General features: G+C 40.1%; 2 protein-coding genes across 9 annotated transcripts in view; one reads left to right on the top strand and one right to left on the bottom strand.

Moving 5' to 3' along the window:
* The window catches only part of LOC107306581 (uncharacterized), a 122,940-nt gene extending 109,922 nt beyond the window's left edge, over positions 1–13,018 (bottom strand). Inside the window, exon 1 of the transcript XR_014947843.1 lies at positions 12,880–13,018. The gene's annotated coding sequence lies outside the window, so the exon portion shown is untranslated. The remainder of the gene's footprint in view (positions 1–12,879) is intronic.
* Positions 1–22,580, top strand: part of FHL2 (four and a half LIM domains 2) — a 38,368-nt gene extending 15,788 nt beyond the window's left edge. For 4 of the 8 annotated variants that reach the window (XM_085551919.1, XM_015849897.2, XM_015849891.3 and 1 more), the window contains exons 2-6: positions 9,828–10,002; positions 18,019–18,193; positions 19,220–19,389; positions 20,697–20,883; positions 21,694–22,580. In XM_085551919.1, the coding sequence (XP_085408045.1) occupies positions 9,847–10,002; positions 18,019–18,193; positions 19,220–19,389; positions 20,697–20,883; positions 21,694–21,845 (840 nt within the window). In that variant the 5' untranslated portion in view covers positions 9,828–9,846 and the 3' untranslated portion in view covers positions 21,846–22,580. Of the gene's footprint in view, positions 1–9,822; positions 10,003–18,018; positions 18,194–19,219; positions 19,390–20,696; positions 20,884–21,693 lie in introns of all 8 variants that reach the window. The other 4 variants (XM_085551916.1, XM_015849880.2, XM_015849903.2 and 1 more) reach the window with 1 other exon arrangement.
* Positions 22,581–24,025: the final 1,445 nt, after the last annotated feature.

Here is a 24,025-nt window from a genome sequence, read left to right as displayed (position 1 = left end):
AGTCAAAAAACTGCTTCTGCTGAGAAACCATGTTTGTGAAAGTTGCCTGGCTGGTCCCAAGTGACATTATCACTTGACTTGCAGGCCTGAGACTGGGAGATACACCAGCACTTAAAGTATTTTGAGAAAATGTAGGAGAATCCAAGACAGCAGAAGTCTTGGGGTAGAATTTACGTACATTTGGTTCTCACCATTCTGCCATGAAGACCATGAAATGGCAATCTAGTCTTTAGTCTGTATATGACCTAAGTACTCAGATAAAGATAACGCCTAGTTTCCTATATATATAGGAAGATAACAGAGTTACATGTAGGTGAAGCCCCATGGGGCCCATATGCCCCTCTCTATAAAGAATGCAGGAGCCTAGACATATGTTCTGATTTTTGGGTGGTCTTGTGTGGACCCAGGAGTTGGACAGGATGATCTTTATGGGTCCTTTCAAACTCCGGATATTCTATGATTCCATGATACTGGGATAGTTTCTTAAAGATGCCCCTTTCCCTAAAATCACATCTTTACTATCCATACAGACATCAGCACTTCCAGTGGGTGCACCTGGCACCACCTTCAGCTGCACACAATACAGTTCTGCAAGATCCCACAATGCTTTTAATATTAGGATACCAAAAAAAAAGTCAGTGGCAAAGTACAGATGCTGCAATTGTAAGAGCTGGTGACACACTGTACTTTAAATTCATAGTTTCACTCCAAAAGAAAACAGTGGGAGTGGGCAGTAAAGACCTATACTCATATAAGTGACCCTGGCTCAGCTCTTCAGGGTACTGAGTTTTAAGCCTGAGAGCTGAGCAATGTCTTATCTGTTGCCATCCTCACCTCCTTGCCTTGCAGGGCACTGAACATTCAGAGCTTAAGGAGGAACTGGATAAATGTTAATGCTGTCAGCCAGAGGAAATGGCTTCTTTAAAATCAGGCTGAGAACGGAATGAGTGCCTGCTGCTACTGGCCAGTACACTGCAGGTCTGAAGCTCATTCGTATTTTTCTGATGGATAAATGGATCCTGAGTATCTTCAAAGAAACTGGATGGTGTGGTGATGTAGACAGTCACCTTCTCTCATTTGGGTATCGCTTCAGAGGTTGGGGAATTCATAATTTTCATTTTAGATTGATTAATTTTAATCATGCAATTTTAATGCTTCATTTATATATGCACACACTTGTGATGCAGATTCTGCCCAAGTGAGGGTGTTAAATGGCAGAGTAATGACAGGTTTCATGGAAATAAATCTTGGATAAATCGACAGCCAATGAAACATTAACATTTACACAATACTAGTTGGCTACATAGAGAATTACAGAATCATAGGTTGGTTTGTGTTGGAAGGGACCTCAGAGGTCACCTAGTTCCAACCCGCTGTCGTAGACATGGACACTTTTCACTAGATCAGGCTGCCCAAGGCCCTAGTCAACCTGGCCTTTAACAGTTCCAGAGTGTGGGCATAAATATAATTGATTAGTAAATACTAGAGTCTTCTTTTAAGGCTGAATGCCATATTGCTTATGTTAAGCTGCAGTCTTCTATTTATTTTTATCTTTTTTTCCTTTTTACATACCCTTCTACATTATATTGTCCAATATTAATCAAAAGACTAAATGTTTATCATATACACAGTAATACACCATTAAGAGGAAAGTAGATGAGCGTAACACTGATATAAGAATATTCATCTCTCCCAGCAGATTTTCAACTTCAAAGTTGTAAATATATCAGCAACGGAACAGCAATCTTTAGGGTTGCATATTTAGAGGCAGGAAATAGCTATAGACTATTGGCAAACACAGGCACGGGGTTCAAAACCCACCAGTCTTTCCTTCATCTTGCATAAGAAATGCAATGAGTTGCCTAAAGAAAAAATACATCTATAAGCATTTCCCTAGCTCTATTATGTCACTGCTTTGAAGCATTCTTGGGATGAATCCTTCATCTACTTTGTAGGATTCTTGTTCAAGTACCTCTAAAGACCAAAAGTATCTTCAGAGACTAGGATCCTACTGCTGCTGAATTCCTCCTCCACACCACTGCAGTATCAATCCATGGTCCACCCAACATCTTCCCTCTCCTGCTAGAAAGGATCTTGCTCACAAAAGGGTCACCTGCCTCCTTGTCTCCAGGCTCCCTTTGTCTTTCTGTGCTTGCTTCTAAGTCTTTTGTGCACCATGGTCACTTTGGCTCAACATTAACAGCTCGTCTCTGCTCGCTGTGTTTGGCCAAACTCCAGTCGACAAATTGGACACAACTGATTTTGCCCAGCTGCAGTCCATTTCTGTTTCTAAGATGTGCCCATCTGAATGGGCACCACTAAGACTTACACAGGGTTTTTTTATGCCACATTTTGTAAAGCCAAAAGCACAGAAGCTTAACAGGGAAGTATGGATGCTTCAACGCCAAGGCATTCACTGCTACAGTAGTTTTGCACAGCAGCTGAAAGACATGTATTAACAGATCCTCCCAGCCATCACATGTGCCAGTTATCTTAGACAGAAAGGGCTTTGTGGTCTTGCCTCTGTACACGGAGCCAGAGAGAAAGCCAGGACTGTTTTGCTAAAGGCCATGACAAATAACAAAGCATTCTTCCTCCATAGGATCCTTCCAGTGTTGTTTCTGCCCTTTGTAGAAAGAAGCAAACATTGAATATTTGGGACAGTGTTTTATTTTTGTGTCCTAGATTGTATTGTATGGGATATCAAAAGTGTAGAAGAACTCAGAAATCTCACTGCATGGCAGCACAGTATACTTTTTGGAAGACTTTATCTTAGGGACAGACTTTCCTGGGGTTAGTATTGTTCTTGTCAATAAGCAATCCTTCTCTGGAAAAACATGACTCTGTTGAAGTCTAGCATCTGCAGTCATTTAATTAAACATTATTACCATAGCATATAGCCAATAGGTTTTATTAATCTTATTTAGCTAACAGTAGGTTTATTAGATAACAGTAGGATTTATTAATCTTATTTAGATTACAGTAGGTTTATTAGATAACAGTGGGTTTTATTAATCTTATACTATCACTTTCTGTTATCTGCTTAAATACTCTTATTAGAAATATGAATTTATATGCTTAAGTAATGCCAAGTATATGGTCTCTCTCTTTTGAGTAAGCCTTTGTTTATAGCTCAAGAGAAAGAAAGCAGAGAGAAGTTTAAAAAGACTGAAATAGAACATAATGGCAAGCCTTTCCTCTTGAGCTGCACTCTTCCTTGCTGTGGTGGGTTTTAGAGTCATCCTCTGTGTCATTTAAATAGGCTCCTTTTGCAAATGATATGTATTAAGGAATGTTCTAAATCCATATATCCTCTTCTCATTTCAGTGTCAACCTCAGCTTATCACTGTAAATTGTGTGCAGTACACATTCAAAGCATCAGTGCTCACTTCTTCAGTGCCATCTGTAGTTACCAATGCTGGTGCTCACTCTACAGCTGTAGAAATGACTAAGTTGGAGCAGATCTTACTGAATGCCAAACACAACAAGCCACACAGAAACCTCAGCTGGAGTCTTCCTTCTCCACTGCTGACAACAGGATTACTTTAGGCAGCCATGCTGGAAACCTTCCCACTCAAGGAACATTTTCTGTTCTTTAGCATTGTTATTTTAAGGAAAACAATCTTGGATAGCAGACTTTCCAGTTTCTGATAGGCTGACCACGATCCAGACAGGAATCGGATATACTTTTGTTATCTGCACAAGTTAATGTGGTCGGTCTACTCAGAAAATTGCTCTAAAGTACTTATAAAGAGACACTGGAATGTTACACTATTGGTAAAATAAGTGCCCCATGTAGAAGGAAGTTGAGTCACTGGAATGAATTAATTGTTACTCTGAAGAACGTTTTAAGGTAACTTTAAATGGTCTGTTATAAATGGAACATTTTTAAAAGTACATTTTGAAGTCTAGCATGGGTACAGAATAGACTGGGTGGGATATTTAAGATATGTGTGTGTTTTCTCTTCATTTTGTTATTATGTTCAAATATCAAGTTAAGTTTTCTCTGCTTTTGCAAGGAGCTTCTATGAGATCTACAAATGCCTACTCTGAGCTTAAAAATTTCAGAAGCAATGAGGAATACCTCTGTAGTTAGATACCTCTGACATCTTAACCTTGATTTGGATACTGGTAAAGCTATCTAAACACTGTTAACAGGGCTGATCGGGGACAGCAATGATATTATACTACGAGGCTTTGATTTCTTGAAGACAGGGTGCCAAATTCTACTGATGGGCTTACAAGGATTTGTCTTCCACAGCAACAGCAAGAGAAAGATGTTTCCACTTTCTCCTCAGCTTAAAAATAACAAGAGAAAGAAAGACTGCAGACAGATCTATCTGGGAATCCCTGCCTCATTTACAAATTTAGCATAAGCTACCCCAGATTATGGGATATAAGGATACCCAGCAACTCATTCTCTACAGTAATCATGCCTCCCCTTTTCAGTGACGTGAACAAAGAATCATAGAATCAAAGAATCACTAAGGTTTGAAAAAAACACTAAGATGATTTAGTCCAACCATCAAACCATCACCACCATGCCCACTAACAACATCCTTAAGTACCATATATACCCTTTCCTTGAACACCTCCAGGTACAGTGACTCTACTACCTCCCTGGACAGCCTGTGCCAATGCCACACCACTCTTTCAAAGAAGAAATCTTTCCTCATATCCAACTCAAACTTCCCCTGGTGCAGCTGGAGGTCATTCCCTCTTGTCCTATCAGTGTTACCTGGGAGAAAAGTCCAACCCTCATTTCACCACCACCTCCTTTCAGGTCTCTGTAGAGAGTGATAAGGTCTCCACTGAGTGTTACCTCCTCCAGATTAAACAAGCCCAGTTCTCCTAGATGATTGTATGAGCACATGTCATAGTAATAAGCTTCACTGTCTCAATAATTTTGCAAAATTATACCCTTTTTATTCTCTTTGATCATGAAATGCACTTCACTGAATGGTACTCCCGCAGCCTGTGGCAGAAACAGAGTCTATGGCTAGGGAAGAGCACATCTTGGGTTTTTTTTGATTATTTACATCTCAATATTTGGCCTGGCATTAGGAAGCTTAGGAAATAAATGTTCCTTGGTGGCCCACTGAGAGATGCTTGGTTGTTCTGCATATGCTGTCTTCGCTCTCCACGGCCAGAAGTCTGATGCCAGAGGGTCAGGGATGCAAGCAGCACAAGGAGGCAGCCCATACATTGCAGCCAGCTAGAGCTCCAAGCACCGAGGTTCCCTTTGCTGAAGTTCAGGTGGATTCCCCATGTTAAATCATAATTTCTTTTCTTCCTGAAGTAAATTAAAAAGAAAAAAAAATAGCTCCTCTCCCTTGGTACAGCATTATGACCGGGATTTGAAAAATGATTAGCTCTTAGAAGAGTGGCTTGCAATTGCTGCATCAAGATGGTAGGTAATGAATATGGCAGTAGCTGCTAAGTAGAGAAAAATAACCACCTCTTGCCAGAAATCCAGCACAGTTTGAACTGCTAGTTCACAGTTGCAAAGGATATCATAAATCTTTGCATTTTAGCTTTTGGAACATTAACATAAATTGTTTCCAAATGCTCTGAACCTGCATGGCTTATGTCACTGAAGTTGCCAGACACAGATCTTCCTTTTGCAGGGAAAGCAAAATAAACAGATCAAAAAAACTCCTACAAACCTCTGGGGGGAAAAAAATGAAAGACAGGTGGGAGGAATGTGTGAACATGTTGGAAGAAGATGGGCATCTCCAAAGGCCTTTTATTTCCTGTACAGTTGGCTAAAGAACTTCCACCTCTGAAGGCACAGGTAAAGCCATAGCTCTACTGACTTGGCTGAGATCAATAGCAAATCCTCCTTTGGCATCTACAGGGCTTTATTTTGGTATCTCCAAATACTATTACAAGGGATCACATCTTCACTTGAACAATAAATCATGACAGGGGATGGGAAAATGCCACATGAACATGAACAGCCCATCACATCAGGTGATGGGCTGACAGTTGGGCTAGATGGTCTTAGTTGTCTTTTCAACCCTAATAATTCTACGATTTCTTAATAAGCCTTTAACAACAGCTTCTATAATGATGAGGCTGTAGGAGCAGAAAGAGGAAGACTATAGAAACAGAGTTTTTAAGTCAGCCTACTACTTAATTTCTGGTAATTTTCATGCCAATTTGTACTGCCTGGGAGACACAATCTGGCTAGTGCTAACATTTGGCATAAGTTGGAACTCTCTTCTGGGCATGCAGTAGAAAGCTGTTTTCCTTTTGGAGATGTACTTGCTATTCCTAATGTTGTAGGAGGGAAACTGTGTGACAGAAAAATCATTTTCTCCCTTATGATAATGTTGAGAGCAATCTGGAATATCGTAAGTATAAAATAGCAACCCCATTGTACCACTGAGAGGCATAATAAAGATAAGCCTCTGGCCCATAGAGCTTTACAGTCAACAAGCACTAGCACAAGAGAAAGGCATTGGTCAGTGGCAAGGAGGCTGAGCAGCAGTTCATGCACATCTACAATTGTGAAAGCATTTGTTTGTTCTTACAGCTTAAAGCAGTGCCTAAAAAACTGCACTAAGCTCAGCGTGACTTTTTATAGATGGCAGGAACCTTGTGACAGGCAGTGTAAATGACCACGTGCATTAATAGGCATAAGCATGCTTGGTGTGATTTTACATTTGTTTGTAAGACTGCAATGATTTGTATGACTTTCCTGATAATATTTAGTAGATATTCCTTCTGATTACTTTAATTACTGCTCTCCAGAGAAGAATACAACATCCAAATACCATCAAAGTATTGCATAGTAGATCTTGAGATCCAGCCCAAGATTCCAATCTAAACAGTGTGGAGCTCAGATTGCTTCACTCCAAATTGCAGCTTTCTGAAAGAAACCACACAAACCTGAACTCCTAACATGAAGAGATACTGGGTCTGAAATCAGTGCTAAATCCAAATAGGGAGTCATGTAACCAAAACCAAAATGCAGATCTTGGAATTTTTCCTTTTTTCTCTTAATTTCTCAGACCTCTGAACAGTGCCTCTAACTCCATCCAGAGTCTTCTCAGAGTGGAGCTCACCTCAGATCTGTGGGGGACACAGAAGTTAAGTCTGCATCACCCTGCTCTGTGAGAGGCCCAATCCACAGTGCCAGCCTTGGAGCACCATTAACAAAATATGCATCCTTTCAGGATAGGGAAGAAAATACCAGGTGTTTTCCAACGTAATGGCAGTGACTTTTACATTAAGTGAGTAATAATACTTCCCTCTGTTCTTGTGAAAAACACCCAGAAAACAACACAGCACTGAAGAAGAAGAACCACCCTGGAACAAAGTCATCAATGAAAACACCCAGTTTAGAGAGGATAATCATTTCTTCTAGTCCCGATACAATTCTATATTTTATATTGCAAACTTTGGATGAAGGACAGAAATTGTATAAACCCTCAGAGGAATTATACTCTATATTTGTTTGTTTGTTTGTTTATTTTGAAGAGAAATGTTTTGCTCTTTGGTATCACACATCTAATTCAGGGCTAGAAGAAAACAGCTCTGAAGTAAGGTGAAAAATGCATGTCCATACACAGCTCCTGCTCAGATTTCAGCCTTACAGTAACACAAATTAACTGTGGGACCAAATCTTACCATGTAATATATGCTAGGGTCTACATAAAAAGCTACAGCTTTCTGTCCTAAACACCTACCACTTGGACAAACTGTCTCTCCTATCAGACTCAGACATACATACATAAACCAGTGTACACTGTTCTGACTCCATTCGTTTTGCTGAAAATCTTTTCATGAAGGAAGTTAGTTCATCTCTACCTCCTTCGCTGGAAATACAAATACACATCCACTGTCATCTATTAATTGTCGTGGTAACAATTGCACCTTGACTTCAAGAGAAGACTAAGTTGCTGGAAGCAGACAGATAGGAAAGATAACCCTACACTAGCTCTGTGTCTCACTCTCCTCCCTTACACTGTCGTTGCCAGCTGCTGCTGCTGGCTTCAGGCAAACTCTGGGTAGCCTGCACTTCTCTCTTCATCACACCTTCCATCTTTTTCTTTATACCTTCCATCTTTTTGTTATCAATCTCTGTGATCCTCTCTGCTCTACTGAGAACAACTATGTACAATTAGATCTCTTCTGGAATAAGAAAGTTAGTTCCTTCATATATTGTCTGTACAAAACAGCTGGACCACTGCTCCATTTGGGTTGGCCATAGCACAGCTGACCAGCTGTCAGAATTTGTCTTCCAAGCACAAATTCTTTTTTCTTTAGCAGTTACTCAGAGCTCTAAAGACTTCTCAGCATCTGAGCCATCATGTACTTGCTTCGCACATGCAAAAGCTCTCTCGTTTTAACCTGTACAAGTCAGCACACAATTCAGCAGCTGAAAGAACATCAAAAAGGGAAAGCCTGGTAGCCACCAAGATGACCTTTGTTCATTCAGACCACTCTAAAACATTACTCAAACCCCAATGAGAAGGGATAAAAGATAATACAAACTGAAATCTTGGAAGAGAACTGAGAATTTCCGAATGCCCTATGGGTGGCTCCTCCAGCCAAAAGGACAAACTCCAGAGTCAAGGAATCTGTGCCAAGAACACGAAGCAAGTAACAACTTTTTGTTTAAAACTGAGAGTTGAAGTTGGCAAAAGGACTGCAGCTGCTGTAAATGCCGCTTATGTGTGAAAGACAGAGATAGCCGCTTATGCCATTAGTACCCAAAACATTTCTGGCTTTATAGATGAACTCTGGCTTAGAGGAGAGCAGGCCTGGCAAGCAGTGAAGCTCATGTAGTGTAGGTGGAATGTTCTTCCCCTTCCTCAGCAAACAGCAATGCCCTGCTTCATCTGTGAACCCTGAACAGACCTCAGGTGTAAGTGAGCCTCAGGCTAAGAAAGAAGCTGATGACTGCAGTGAAATTCAGACCCAAACAAATTGTGCTGGGCAACCGTGCTGGGCAACAGTGAACATTTATGCAACTAATCAAAGGCATTTGTGTCAGCGTTGTTTGTGTGCACATCCAAAGGATGCTGGAGACATAACAAGACAAGCAGAGGAAATAACATGTCCTTCATTCCTTTGCTTAATCTTTACTTGACATTTGCCTGAACCAGAATAGCTATCACTCATTTGTGTCCCAGTACATGACAGCTGCTGGATGAGTTGTCCAAACTCATTCAGCTACATCAGAGAGGAATCAGATATGCAATCACTGCCCCCTACTTCCTGCTGTAAACGGTGCCTATTGTCCCTTCTGTGGGCAGGAAGAGAGAGGCACTGGCTCACTGCAGTGCAACTATTGTCAGCCACTGGCTTATTGAGAATGTAGAGCAGGAAGGAGCAGAAGTGCACAGCAATGATGTTTGATAGCCTGTACACAACTATAGTCTACCAGCAATGCAAACTTGCTTCTTGCCTTACAGAAGCGGTGCTGGTCTTTCTGAAGATTAGTTGACTCATTCATGGTTCCCTCCATGCCCTATAGACTCAGCATTTTGCACTGGGCTTGACAGTCAAACATATCTGGCGTTCTTTAAGCATCCCGTGTGAATTCTTCACACATTGGATTTACTCATATTCCACTCTCTCTGGTCTCTAACACTAGCTCTGGTCAAAGGTAAGTCAGTGGGTGGTTAAAATAAGTGGGCTACTGCCTTCACTGAGCAAGCACGTTGAGCTTTATAGTTTGTTTTCTTCTTTTCTGTTGATTTATCTGAATAAAATTTGAATTCGATAAACTGGAATTGATAACAAACCCTTCTTGGGGTATCTGATCAACTGCGGCTCAATCCAACATGCCCATTTCTGTCTTTGTGGCAGGACAGCTGGACTCCAGGCATCAACATGACTGAGCGCTTTGACTGCCACTACTGCAAAGAATCCCTGTTTGGTAAGAAGTACATCCTGAGGGAGGACAGCCCCTACTGTGTGAAATGCTACGAAAACCTCTATTCAAACACCTGTGAGGAATGCAAGAAACCTATTGGAGCTGACTGCAAGGTATGGCAGGCTCTGTCTCATTATCTTGGTAGGGTTGTCTAGATACATAGCTTGTAGTTCTGAATAAAACCTTTGCTCCAAGGTACAAAGCCTCTGCACAAAATGGGCTGATCCCTGAGCATCTACAAGAAGGGGACAAACTCATTAGCTGGGTCTGTGGCAATAAGACAAGGGAAAATGGTTTCAAACTGAGAGACAGGAGATTTAGGTTAGATAAAAGGAAAATGCAATTTACAGTGAGGGTGGTGAGGCACTGGCACAGGTTGCCCGCAGAGGTGGTGAATGCCCTGTCCCTGGACACATTCAAAGCCAGGCTGAATGGGGCTCTGAGAAACCTGACTGAGCTGTGGGTGTCCCTGTTCATTGCAGGGGACTTGGACAGGATCACCTTAAAAGGTCCCTTCTGACTCTAAGGATTCTGTGATTCTATGATCTTATTCAGTGATGTGATGAATAAATGATTTGGTCTTATCAACATGCTAGACATGGAGCCATTGGCAATGCCCAGAAAATGTATCTGGAAAGCATGATGCACAGACAACCCCTCACTATAGCTGAGAAGAATAGGTGCTCTGCAGCGGCAACAGAAATAATCCAGAACACAGAAAAAGTTTTCAGGAGAAAATACTTGATATTAAATAAACAGCTGATCCTTCAGTCTTCCACAAAGATACTGGGTTAAATTTGGAGAGCTTTTTCCAGAGGTAATAAGCACTGATGTTTTAATATCATTTAATACAGAAAACACTGTATTTGTGTGGGAGCCTTTAAAGGTGTTTGAGACACGATGCTATCAGCTGGATGAGTCCATAAGTATAGCTTAATGGCTAAAAAGGGCTGATGAGAGAAAATGCTTTCTGGACTCCTGTGCCTGCTTTTCACCACTTCCCGTTGCAAGCCTTGGCTTAACAAGCATAAGAGAAATGGAAAAGCACCCTTTTCTTCCTGTAAGACAAAGGGTGATCTGGTCTTAAAAAGTCTCACTATATCACTATATCAGCTGTCATTGGGGTCAGCTGAGATCTGGAAAGGTGGCAGAAGCTAGTATTGCCTACTTTTGAATCAGAGAGAGCTAAGCCACTGTTAGCTCTTTACTAACTATAATTCGTTGTTATCAATAGACAAGATGCTCAGGAGACGCTGCCAACTCATAGACAACAAAAAAAATGGCTAATGCTGAAAGAAGTAATACATCAGTTATAACACAATTAGCCTTTGAATGGAGAATAATGATAGTGGGGTTTAACTAAAGATGACAAAGGAAGAACAGATGCCTCGCTTGCTTTAGCTATGCACTGCTGCATTTCATGGCAACATCTACCTGCTCTAAATGAGGTGGCACCACCTGCATTCCTTTCAAATTAACCAAAACAACCAGAGTTCATGACAGCTTTACTCTAGGTGAATGAAGAAAGATGGTATTTGAGGAATTCAATTGGAGGTGCTTGTTAGACTCGTATGAATAGATTTCATCCAGTATACACCTTTTTTACCCAAAATCAACATGTTAAATTTAGCCGAGAGCATCACTGGCAGAGCGAGTTCATGTGGCCATCAGACTCTTGATCTGTTTGTGGAGGTTTCCTACAGTGTTGGCTCACACACCTGGAAACAGCAATTGCAAGCACCATATTGGTATTCCAAAGACTCTGAAATATTAAATCATATGCTTACACGTATAGGAAAAAATTGAAATCTTGTGCCTTCCATTCTGATCTATTCTACCCTATTGGAAAATGGGTAGGAAAGCCTCTTTTGGAAGCCTTAAAAAGGTGAACGTGTTTCACCATCATGACAGGGAACTGGCAATAATCTGTAAGAGCTATAAAACTGCCAGCTTTCCTACAGCTCATAAATATGCAGATTAGAGAAGAGATACAGCTGGCCTGACCTGGAAAAGCAAAATATTTCTGCCCCAATTCTAGAATATGCTTTTGTTTTAAGGTCTCTTTCTAATCCCCTGAGAAGTTATTTCCATGTGTTGATATTCAAGAATTTCCAAACTTGGACTGCCTTCAACAAATCTTGGACAAAGTATTCAGGAATTAATCAGTCTGAACTTTTCAACTCAGATTTATGGATTTAGGGAGTGTGGGTGTTATCCAATATACTTCTCTTCTGTACTTTTAAGAGAGACCTACGCTAAAGCATAACAAAAAAAAGCCCAAATTTTCTGCATATTTTCATATGCTATATATATATGTGTGTGTGTGTGGACAACACAACTATAAGATAGATAGCAAATAAAAAATTCTTAAAGAGCTGTAAAGTGAACCAGACACAAATGAGCCCTTGTTTCTGTGCCTGCTGCTTGTGCCTACAAACAGCCCTTTATGCTATAGTTTTTAAGCACATTTTTACGGATGAAGAAAACTTCCAAACTTAGCAAGCTCCTGCAAGTCTTCTGCAAATAAAATATGTGGTGATTAGTAAAAAGGGGTTCGATTAATGTTCCCACTGACAGGCAAACTAGAGTCATTTTTCTATTACAGTAATAGACACTCGAGAACGCATTTGAGAGAGTGGTTGTAAGTGCCTCAGCCACAAGTTTCAGTCAAAGCCTGAGCACTGTGACTGAGCATAATTCAGCCATAAAGCACGGTTGCATTATCATGCTTCTCTTTCTTATCTAACTATACATACACATATGTACAGAAACAGATCAAAACATACATACAGTCATTCATACACGTTGTTAGTATGCACATATCTTAAGCATTACATTTGTAATGCAGTGGCAACATACAGTGCTTGGGAATAAAACCATGCCTACTGCATGTACAAAGTGGACTCTGTATGTATTACTTATTCTGACAATTTTTTTGTACAGCTTTTTACAGAACAGACACCTAATGCAGTAAAAATGTTATCACTCACCCCACATCCACAGGACAACTTGAAAAGCTCCTTTTAGCTCTCAACTCAGATCCACCTTCACGAGTCCCATCTTGGCCACTGCTGTTTCTCTGCACTGAAGAGAGCTGAAATGAGAACTCAGCTGCAGTGGAGACAGAATCATAAAGGTTGGAAAAGACCACTGCGATCATCCAGTCCAACCATAGAAATATATGAACAATGAGGCTGAAAAAAAATGATGCTCTTTATTACACTCTGCAATGAATTTCCTTCTTGCAGATGGCTTATTTAGTGTACAGCTGTTTCTTAGAGCTTGCAAAACACAAGACTAAAGAAAGATTAGGATTAAGATTTGGAGCACCCAATTCCCAGAGTGAACTCTCAGAAGTAGGTGCAAAGCAAGAATTACCTTTGATAGCATCTTAAATACTTACTTGTCTGGGTAAGAATTACCATATAAAACCAAGCAGAACAAAAGTGAGAAGGTCTCTCCCTTAGTGGACAATCCTCCCATAGCTGGAGGGCTTACCTGAGAGTAGACCAGCTGGTGACAAGAGGACAGCTGCTTCTCTATCTCTAACCCCACTGCATTCTCCTTGCTGCGTGTCATCTGAGTGACATTTCAGCCTGCTCTGGCACTGGTAACATTCAAACTTGGAGTGGGCTCTGGGAGAACTGAGCCAAAGTCACATTTTCACCTCACATTTCCAGGACAAGGATCCCATAAATTAGCTACCCTGAAGACAAGCTGTCTTTGAATACAAGGCAGGAGAGAATTTGCTTCACCATCCTTCAATCTTTTTATGGCGATTTCTAAGTAATTGTGTATGTAACTGAGTAATAACATTTTTTATTTATTTTAAATGCTGTCTTTTACAAAAAGGAAAAATAAAAAATGCCTGAATGACAGCATGTGATGTTAATTACACCTTTGGATTTAGGCCATTTTGTAAACAATTCAGATGATGTTTATGAAACTTTCACAGACAGATTAAAAGCTTTGTATGCTGAGTGGTAGGAGATACCAGCAGACAGAAGAAAAACACAGTGCCATTTCTGTCACAGCTATTGCACATTATCCATATGCCAACAGGTCTGGTAGAAATGTGCTCCTTCTAAGAAGGAGAGGCTGGCATTTCAATGCCTGCGTCTGCTCACTACACCCACTACTTCATGCTTCTTTCTGGAAATCATGGAATCACAGAATTATCAATCACAGAATTATCAAGGTTGGAAAAGACCTAGAAGATCATCTAGTCCAACCATTGATCATCTAGTCCAACCATTGGGAATGGCCTGGGTTGAGAAGGACCACAATGATCATCTGGTTTCAACCCCCTGCTATGTGCAGGGTCACCAGCCAGCAGACCAGGCTGCCCAGAGCCACATCCAGCCTGGCCTTGAATGCCTCCAGGGATGGGACATCCACAACCTCCTTGGGCAAAAGTTCATTTGTTATGTTCTCATCTGTTTAACTGTTTAAATGTGACTTTGGGCTGATTTTTGCCTTTTTAAAAACAGTTTCTTTGCAGCCCCTCTGGCAAAGGAACCATCACAAATACAGGAAATACCAACAGTGATCAGGTGCTCAGTGTAGACCACAGGCTGGCTTTGGCCAGCAGGAGAGGGTGAAAATTCCCTCTACAAAATGTGAGAACGAAATGAAAAGTGGGTTGTGCGATAAAGCTACTGTGGCAGCATGTAGGTCAAAATGAGTCAAATGGTCAGTCTTGCGTGTAAACTAAATGAGAAATATAGCATCTAACAATATGGATTGGGAAAAAGGGAAAGGTTGTCCTAATTTTCAACCCCTATTCTGAGTCATAGCGCTTTCTCAGTGCAGTGTCAGATACTGAACCAGCTGTTGTGATGAGGAATGGTGACAGAACGACATCTTCATCTCTCTTCATATCACTATGGCGCTGATTAACATTGCTTAACTTCATTTTCTCTAAACACATTTTTGATAGGGCAGTACCAGTCTAACATAACAAGGGTGATCACAGCCAAAATCTGCACACTGGTTGTTGTACTCAGTTTCCCATGCTCATCCTGCCGAAAATAGCATTAAGTCAAGCAAAAAGCTTGATGTGCTTTTCATTTGTAAACAAACATATGCTCTTACTCTTCTGGTGCCTCTGGTCTCCTTTTTCCTGTCAAGTCTCCACTGAGAACAGCTCCAGGAGAAAAGGTAACACATAGCAACTTCAGGTTACTTCGGCCTATAAAGGTCTGAGACATAATACAGTAGGATACGAGGAGCTGAAAACTGTTAACCTGATGATATTTTCTTTGAAGATGACATCATGAAAATAAGGTAGTTTGAAAAGCACTTCAAGTATTGCAAATCAGCTATTTCTATCCTCATGCAAAAAAGATCAGGGAATGATTATTTTCTATACTCGGATGAAATGTAACAGTGTGAAGTGCTAAATATTTCTTCTTGCAGATTCTGCTCCTGGATGTATTGTAACTCTGCAAAGGCAGGCATTACCATTCTTCCCTCCATTCTCACTGCCAGCACATCCAGAACTAGTCTGCAGCTCTCTGCTCTCCAGCAGCAAAACACTGGCACAGGGCAGACCTCATCTTGTGGGCATGCATCTCTACGTACATAGGGGGAAGGACTTTATGAGGGCAGACAGTGATAGAACAAAGGGGAATGGTTTTAAACTAAGATGAGGGATTTAGGCTAGACATTAGAAGGAAGTTTTTCACATGGAGGGTGGTGACGCACTGGAACAGGTTGCCCAAGGAGGCTGTGGATGCCCCATCCCTGGAGGCATTCAAGGCCAGGCTGGATGTGGCTCTGGGCAGCCTGGTCTGGTGGTTGGTGACCCTGCACATAGCAGGGGGTTGAAATCAGATGATCACTGTGGTCCTTTTCAACCCAGGCCATTCTATGATTCTATGATAAACACAGTTCTAGTTCTCAAATTTCAGTCTATGGTAGTACTGTGACTATTAGTGCTTTATCTAAGAAGAGCATGTGGTCATCCATTTTCATAGACACACAGATTGATGGTAAAGACAGCTATTTTCCAGATTTCTTTTAGGCAATATAGGAGACTACTGAAAACTAAAGCTAAAGGGTATAATACTGGGCACTTATTTCTCTCAAGCAGAATTAAGCAGAAAAACAGCCACATTTATTGGTGTTTTAAGGATATGCTCCACTTCTGAGTCCACAAAAGCAATTCTCTTTATTAGTTCTTCCTGGAAATCCAAGCAATAAACAGGAATTAACTATATGTCACTTGTGTGTTCTGCTAGAACAGATTTGCTTTGGTTACAGTCAGCTAGAGTAATTCAAGCTCCTGTGCCTTGAGTAGATCAAATTCTCTTTCAGCTTAACTGAGCACCAAGCTAACAGTCAGACAAGCTTGAAGTCGTGTCTGTGGACGCAGCTGCTGCAGCTTAGAATCTGATCCAGGTCAATACATCTACAACGTGAGCGCAATGGTTCCAGTTAGATGTACAATACACCAACGTAGAAAAAACCTGATACCCAGTGACTTCATTACACTGACCTAAGAACAGCTGTGAAACTGTTTCATCAGTACCTTGGACTTCCTTGCTTCGGTTGATAGATTCAGAGAGAGAAGACAATAACCATTTAATCTGTCCAATACTATGCTGCAGGCACATCAGTGTCAGACATCTTAAACATCCCCTACATTTGATGACAGTATCTGTTATAATCACCCAGGCTGGCTAGAGGTTACTCGCACCAGTATCTATCTTGCTTTCATTGCGTTGCAGCTATGATTTCATCATGGCAAAGTGATGAATGTCTGCTACTTTGACCTACTCTGCTGTGGTCTATACAATCTGCCATCATAACTGATTTAAGGATTAAACACCTCATCAGTAAAACCTAACCCTTTTCTTCATTATTGCTCTTCTGTGCTGCATAATTTAATTGACGGAATAAGGCAAAGCAAAAGGAAATATCAGCACGTGAGTCTGGGATATGAAAAGCAGCCTGTAGAATGTTGCAACATGAGGAAAAAGGCAGCATGTGGAAAAAAAATGTCCTGCTATAACAGAAAGAAAAACAGATCTGCCGTCATTCTGCTTTCCTGCAGGCAAATTTCACATTCAGGAAAGCTGTTGACTGTGAGCTCTGTTTTTCTGTTGACAAAGTTATTCCCCTCTTAGAACAGATTTAGATGAATCAATTTCATCTCAATTATTTAAAAAGTTTAAATTCAAAACTTTTATTTTTCATTTTGCTTTTAGGAAAGTCTGAGATTTTATGGTCAGAAATTGGGGTTGTTTCAAAAGGTTTAGCAGATGGGCAGATACTCGTAATGATCTGAGCTCCACTTTGGTCTCCATAAGACTCTGGTAAAACTCTACGTAGCCTAATTGTGGAACATTTGCAAAGACACGATCTATCCCTGTAAATCACAGGACTGGTTTTCACACACGTCTTTTTTTGTTGTTATATTTTGTTTTAATTAATACAAGCATTACTGGGAAGATATTTTAAACACCTATGTGCTCTAAGGTGTTAATTCCTTGGTTAAGAGTGTTTTGGATCAGTGGCTGCAGGTACACTGCGGTCTCTCATCTCCCAGAGTGTTCAGTCACCATCAAGGCATCCAATTCTCTTTTGAAACATACATCCATAAAATTAAGCACAAAGACTTGGTTAAAAACTAATTTCAATGTGCACACAAAGAAAAAAAGCATCAGGCCAATTTCAACCTTGGTTTAAACCTGGCAAACCATCCATATGAGACTGGAAAAAGGATAACTGCTCAGAAAGAAGAAACTATGAAATGACCTGGAAATTGGCAATAACTGAGAAAAGTATAGGAAGTCGATTACATCCCTACAGTTAACAAAATATAATCTGAATCAAAACTAGGACTTCATTCTCGAAGGAAATATCTAAATGAAACTATTTCTTCCTCTGCTGAATCGAAATTGAATTCAGCTGACCTGGAATTGAAAGAGGACTGATAGTTGTCATCAGCTACTTTTGGCAGCCGTGGTAAAATAGACTCACCTGCATCAGAACATGCTATTTTCCTGTGCCATGCAAATTAGCCTTAATTTCTGTCTGATTCAGATCTGCATGTTTGCATTCTCTGAACTTCCAATTGAGCAAACTATTCATTCTCTTTACTCTGTGGTTTTTAATTCCTGCAGGATCTGTCTTACAAGGAGCGCCACTGGCATGAAACCTGCTTCCACTGCTTCCAGTGCAAGAATTCATTGGTGGACAAACCTTTTGCTGCAAAAGAGGAACATCTACTTTGTACTGATTGCTACTCCAATGAATACTCTTCCAAATGTAATGAGTGCAAGAAGACAATTATGCCAGGTTAGGATACTTAACGTTTGGGGCAGAAGAAAGATCATGTTTAATATCAAACCTAATCTCAGCAACAATTGTGACCTTAAATTTCTCTGCTGAATGATGGTGAACTTCATAAAACACAGCTGGTGATGCTTTCCGTAATCAGAACCCAGTTTTCAGAATGAACTCAGACCCGTAAGAGCTCATTTACAGAACAGAACTCTATTATTTGAGTTACAGATTGATAGGTAGTAATGGAGTTGGGATTCAGTGATTAAGAGACCTCCTTCTTCTCTTACAATTCAAAACAGAATAAACCAATTTTTACAAACCTTTGCAGCAGCTACATTGTTTTCAGCAGATTACTCAATATACCCTTGATTTAATAAAGCATTTTCATGACAAGCTTATTAAATGCTAAGTAATTACAGGCTTGATCTTTCAAATGTGTCCCCATCTTTTCCCAGAACATCCTTCCTTGGAGGACTGACTCGTGTGCACCATGTGCACACAATTCATAAAGGGTGTCCATTAATAAAATGTCTCACAAACACTTGAGCATGTAAGAAACAAGCAGAGAGATGATTAATGGTGCACAAGTCGGTCCTTTGAAAATATGTATATATTGGAGTATGCCTTTGGGCAGAACTTAATGAGACCAAAGAAAAAAAATAAAATTATGCTACTAGTAAACGAAGAATTAATATTTGACAAAGGGAGAATGGTAAAACTTCATCCTGCAGAGACAAATTATTACAACTTTTCATAATTAGCCAATACTTTATCACCTTGTCAGCCTTCTAACCACTTAACATCATGTCAGCCTTCTAAAAAGTCACCAAAGCTTTTATTGTTAGCAGAAAATGCCTCTCTTCTTTTTAGGAAAACCACTTACTCTCCAAAAACTCAAAGCAACACCCAATTCCATGCAAAGCCACTCCCTCATAGCTGCACTATTTATTTTCCATCAGCCAGCTGTCATGTAAACAAGAGTTACAAAAAGCATTAGTATCAGCCATAAATTCTACTTACATTCTGGTCTCATTACAGGTACTCGGAAGATGGAATACAAAGGCAACAGCTGGCACGAGACCTGCTTTATCTGCTACCGCTGCCAGCAACCAATTGGGACAAAGAGTTTCATTCCTAAAGACAATCAAAATTTTTGTGTTCCCTGCTACGAAAAACAGTTTGCCATGCAGTGTGTCCAGTGCAAGAAGGTACTGCCTTTGATCTATTTACCTATAATATTGGGGATTTAATTTCATCACATTTAAAGTACAACTATGTACAAAAAGTAAAAATCCCATATTTTTTTTCTGCATTAAGAGATTGGAAGACAATTGATTTTTAGAGATGATATAGTTGAAACTCCTATTCTGCACAAGGGACAAAAGTTACGTCAGTGAGAATTCTTACCCAAGGTTAAAGTTCCCTTTGTATCGAAAACATACAGAGGACATGTTTAAGAAAGAAAACAAGCAATAAAAAACCTGCCTGCACTGGAATAACCTCCTATCTCCATGTAATCCGTCATATACCACACACTCAAATGATTCAGCTGGAAGGGAGATAAGCTAACACTGACTTTTTATTATTTAATATTCTAATGAAGTTGAAGATAGAGAAATAAGCTTCCAGTCATCACTTACACCCACACTGGTGGAGTTGCCATCACTGGCAACTGGAAGCATCAAGAAGCATCTGGATAGGGAGCTAGGAGATATGGTTTAGGGGTTTTCTGTAGGTATGGTAAAGGGAGGACTGTTGGACAAGATGATCTTATAGGTCCTTTCCAACCTTGTGAATCTATGATTACCAGAACTTCCTTTTGTGTTCACCACGTGCCCCAGTTTGCATTACTTTCACAGCAGCCCTCGTACAGAGGAAAGAGGTAAAGACAGATGAATACACATATTAGACAGCACAACACGAGACTGACTTCCCAGGGAATCCCCCTTTAGCAAAGACAGGAAGAAAAATTAAATGGATTGATTTTAAAGCTTTCTCAGAACAGTTACAAGACCAATAAATGTTTCCTTTGTCTAACATCAGAGAACAACATCCCATAAGAGGAAAAAGCCCACATTCCATAGAAGCAGACAGCGAAGATTTCAGGTAAAATTTGAAATAAAGCAGTTGCTATCAAAGGAATTAGCAGGAATTGAAGGTGGCTTTTCCATTATGAAGAATGGGACAGGTGAACAAGCAGAGATGTATGTCTCATAGCACATGAATATGGAAAAATGACCTACAAAGTCCAGCTTTAAAAATAAAGAGGGTAATTTAGGCTGAAATCATAAAGAATTCAGAAAATAAAGTATTTTTAGTATAGGCCTCCTCTGTATAAATTGGGAAATTACAATGAATCACTTGCATGCTCTTCTCAAGGTTAAATCCAAACAACATGATCAGTCTTCTTTCCCTCCTCCTACCCACAAAAACCTCATCAACCTCTCTACCAAATGAAGATGAAAATCTGCCACTCTCAGAAAAAACACTTTCTGTCTTACTTTCCATCAAACAGGCTATCACTACAGGAGGTGTGACTTACCGGGAGCAGCCTTGGCATAAGGAGTGCTTTGTCTGTACCGGATGCAAGAAGCAGCTGTCTGGACAACGCTTTACCTCCCGGGATGAGTTTGCATATTGTCTGAATTGCTTCTGCAATCTCTACGCCAAGAAGTGTGCTGGATGCACAAACCCAATCAGTGGTAGGTCTCTCATGGCGAGTCACTTTATTTTTGTTTTCTCCATTGAATTGCATCTCATATTAATAAGGGTTCAGCAATTCATTCTTACTAGCTTGAGAGAACAGAGATACTACACAGTTCAGGAACCGTGAACTTAAATACTTATGAGGCCATCCAAGTGCATAACAAAAAGACGTGAAAGAAGTCCGAACTGAAGTTTATTCCATTTCACCTGACTTATATGAAACACAGTGGACACACAGTGACATTTATGCATGTGGTGGGATGCAGCCATGTCCTTTAAGTTATTTGCGCTCATGAGGGGGAACACTGACTTCAGTAACAAAAGTCTCTCAGCCAGCAACATTTAACCAGCTTACACCTCACACTGCAGCATATTTCTTCCCTGATTTTTCAGGACAGCGACTGAGAATCTCAATGCTTTTACATACTGCTTTCCAGTACAAGAGTACTCTAAAGCTGTAAGCAGTTATTCTCTACATTTGAAATACTCTTAAAAAAAAACCCCATATCTGAATTAATCAGCATTTAACACCAAGACTGCAGATCTGAGTTGATTCTGAGCCATTCTCTCTCCTGTTAACTCAGCTAACTCAGCTATAAAAGCAGCAGAACTACTTAACGATGAAAACCCTACTTGTTTAAGAATAAGGTGACAATATTCACATAGCAATAAACAGAAATATATTTGATACAACAGTATTTTCTCACTACAATGTCAGATGCCCACAGCCATCCAGGAGTAGAATCTGAAGTAGCACCATGTAATGGCTCTTCTCTTCTGATAACAGATCTTCTGTTTTCGAACAGGTCTCGGAGGAACCAAGTACATCTCATTCGAAGAGCGGCAGTGGCACAATGATTGCTTTAATTGTAAGAAGTGTTCTCTCTCACTAGTAGGTCGTGGCTTCCTTACAGAAAGGGATGACATCCTCTGCCCTGAATGTGGAAAGGATATCTAAAACTCAGAATAAGAAACAGGGAAGAGAGGAAGAATGCTGTGCTTGCAGTTTATAATCTGAAACACACAAAACTAGCTTTGCCCTTCTGTGTTTTGCTGTACTATTAACATCACTTAACCTTCTTATGAATTTCAAACCCTACAAGTATAGAGGGAAAACAACTTTGGAAACACTACTATAGCAGGGATGGTGTTTAAGGTTTCTATAGCTAACCAAAACTAATGCAAAACCTGAGTTGTAAAGCCATTTGGGTGTTAATGACATAATACACTTTTTTTTTTCCTCCACTAAATATTCCAGTTTAAACATTTGATTTAAGTTATGAGCAAGTGATACAGTTCAAGGATTACAGTGGCCACAGGCAATAAATTCATAGATGGATATTCAGGGTGAAGTCCCTAGCCTATTGAAATCAGTGGCAAACAGCATTCAATTTCAATAAGGCTGTGGTCTCACCTCAGTGTTCTTGAGTTATGTGTCTAGCATGTGCTGTCAAGTATGTAGAAAGACTACAGACGTAGAGGATGTTTTTTAAAGTACAAGGATTTGTGCAATGTCAAAGAGACAATGATAAAACAGTTGAAGGGGGAGTGCTTCATAACAGGTACACATTTTATTGCATGACTAGCTGATCATTGTGTGAAGTACAGTTCTGATCGACAGTGTCAGTATTACATTTAGTCAACGTTACACTGCACATTGTATTTTTAAAAATAAAAATCAATTAAAACAAAACTGTTATCGTGATTTAACTGCATTTACATGATGGATATTTACAAATAAGATGCTTTCACAGTCTTTCAAAACACAATGTAAGAGCCATACAAACACAAACCTTTTTTGCACACCCAACTTGCTAGGAAATTGTGGCACTAAGCAATCCTCACACAGGCCTTTCTGATACATCAGTCTTCTAATTGCAGTCACTGGGAGAGTTATTAGCAAAACTAAACTGTGTGAAAATATTGATTCGATTTCAGCTGATTAAGGCATGTCCATAGGCTCTAAACTCAAAATCAAAATACTCTTTTCAGCAACCAAGGTTAAAACAATTAAAACAACACTGATCTTTGTGAAAGTCACAAGTTTAACTTCTACATTAGGATTTGCTTGAACTTTATTATTGTATTGTGATAGGTAGCATCCTCTCTTATAGCATCATTTCTACTATATACATGCTACAAAGGCAATAAAATTAAGAGGAAATAAGTCATTGGATGATAACCATCTTCCCAAAGCATACTTCAAGGAACATGGCCATGTTATGCATAGTACAAACCCAGTACACCTTTTGCATGGAATTTATATCACAGAAGAGGAGGAAAGCAACGCCACTCTTCCAACAGGAATATTTCCTTCCTATGAGGGTGGTGAATCACTGAACATATTGCACAGAGAAGCTCTGTTTGAGGTGGAGGTGTTCAAGGCCAAGCCGGACAGGGCCACAGGTACCTGATCTGAATGAAGATGTCCCTGTCCATGGCAGGGGGTTGAAACTGTATGGTCTTTAAGGGTCCATCCTTCCAACCCAAACCATTCTGTGATTCTATGATCTTCAGAAGTGGAAAGCAGAATTAGGCCTGTACTTACTCAGTATCTAACTGTGCAAGGCAAGTTCGCTTCTAATTCTTACCACATCTCTTGAATTTAAGGGTTTTCTTTCATAGTATCAAGCAGTCGTAGGCCATTCCCTCTCTCAATATTTCAATCAGATAAATAGATGTTTTGGATCAGATTTAGTTTACTGTATAATTTGAAGAACTTTGCTATCCGACATTTTTGAAGTGCATATCCTGCCAATCCAATCTCAATAAGTAATTACTACAATCTGTCCTTCCGTCATTTCCTTCTACAATTAAGGATGCAGTAAACAGACAAAAATCCTTTTTACATCCATACCTTCCAAAGCATGAGACCACCTACCTCAATTACTCTCCTCTGGGGTCCTGGCAATCCCCAGCACACTGCAGCTCTGCTCTAGTACTTTGCTAAGAGAAGGACTGCTATTAACCAGGGAAGCAGTGCAGGAAAGTAAGAAAAGCATGGTTTTCACCCTGAATCCCCATATATTACTACAGAAAATAGAATGGTCCTGGCTTTAAGGAAAGGCAGGTGAAACATGGCAAGGCTGGAAAGCATTTTAGCTTTAAAGATGACTATGACCATGCACTAACGGCACC

This window comes from Coturnix japonica, chromosome 1, assembly GCF_054131305.1.
Source record: "Coturnix japonica strain WE chromosome 1, WE-NBRP24, whole genome shotgun sequence".
Classification (NCBI taxonomy): Eukaryota; Metazoa; Chordata; class Aves; order Galliformes; family Phasianidae; genus Coturnix; species Coturnix japonica.
This window is presented reverse-complemented; position numbering and strand designations above follow the sequence as displayed.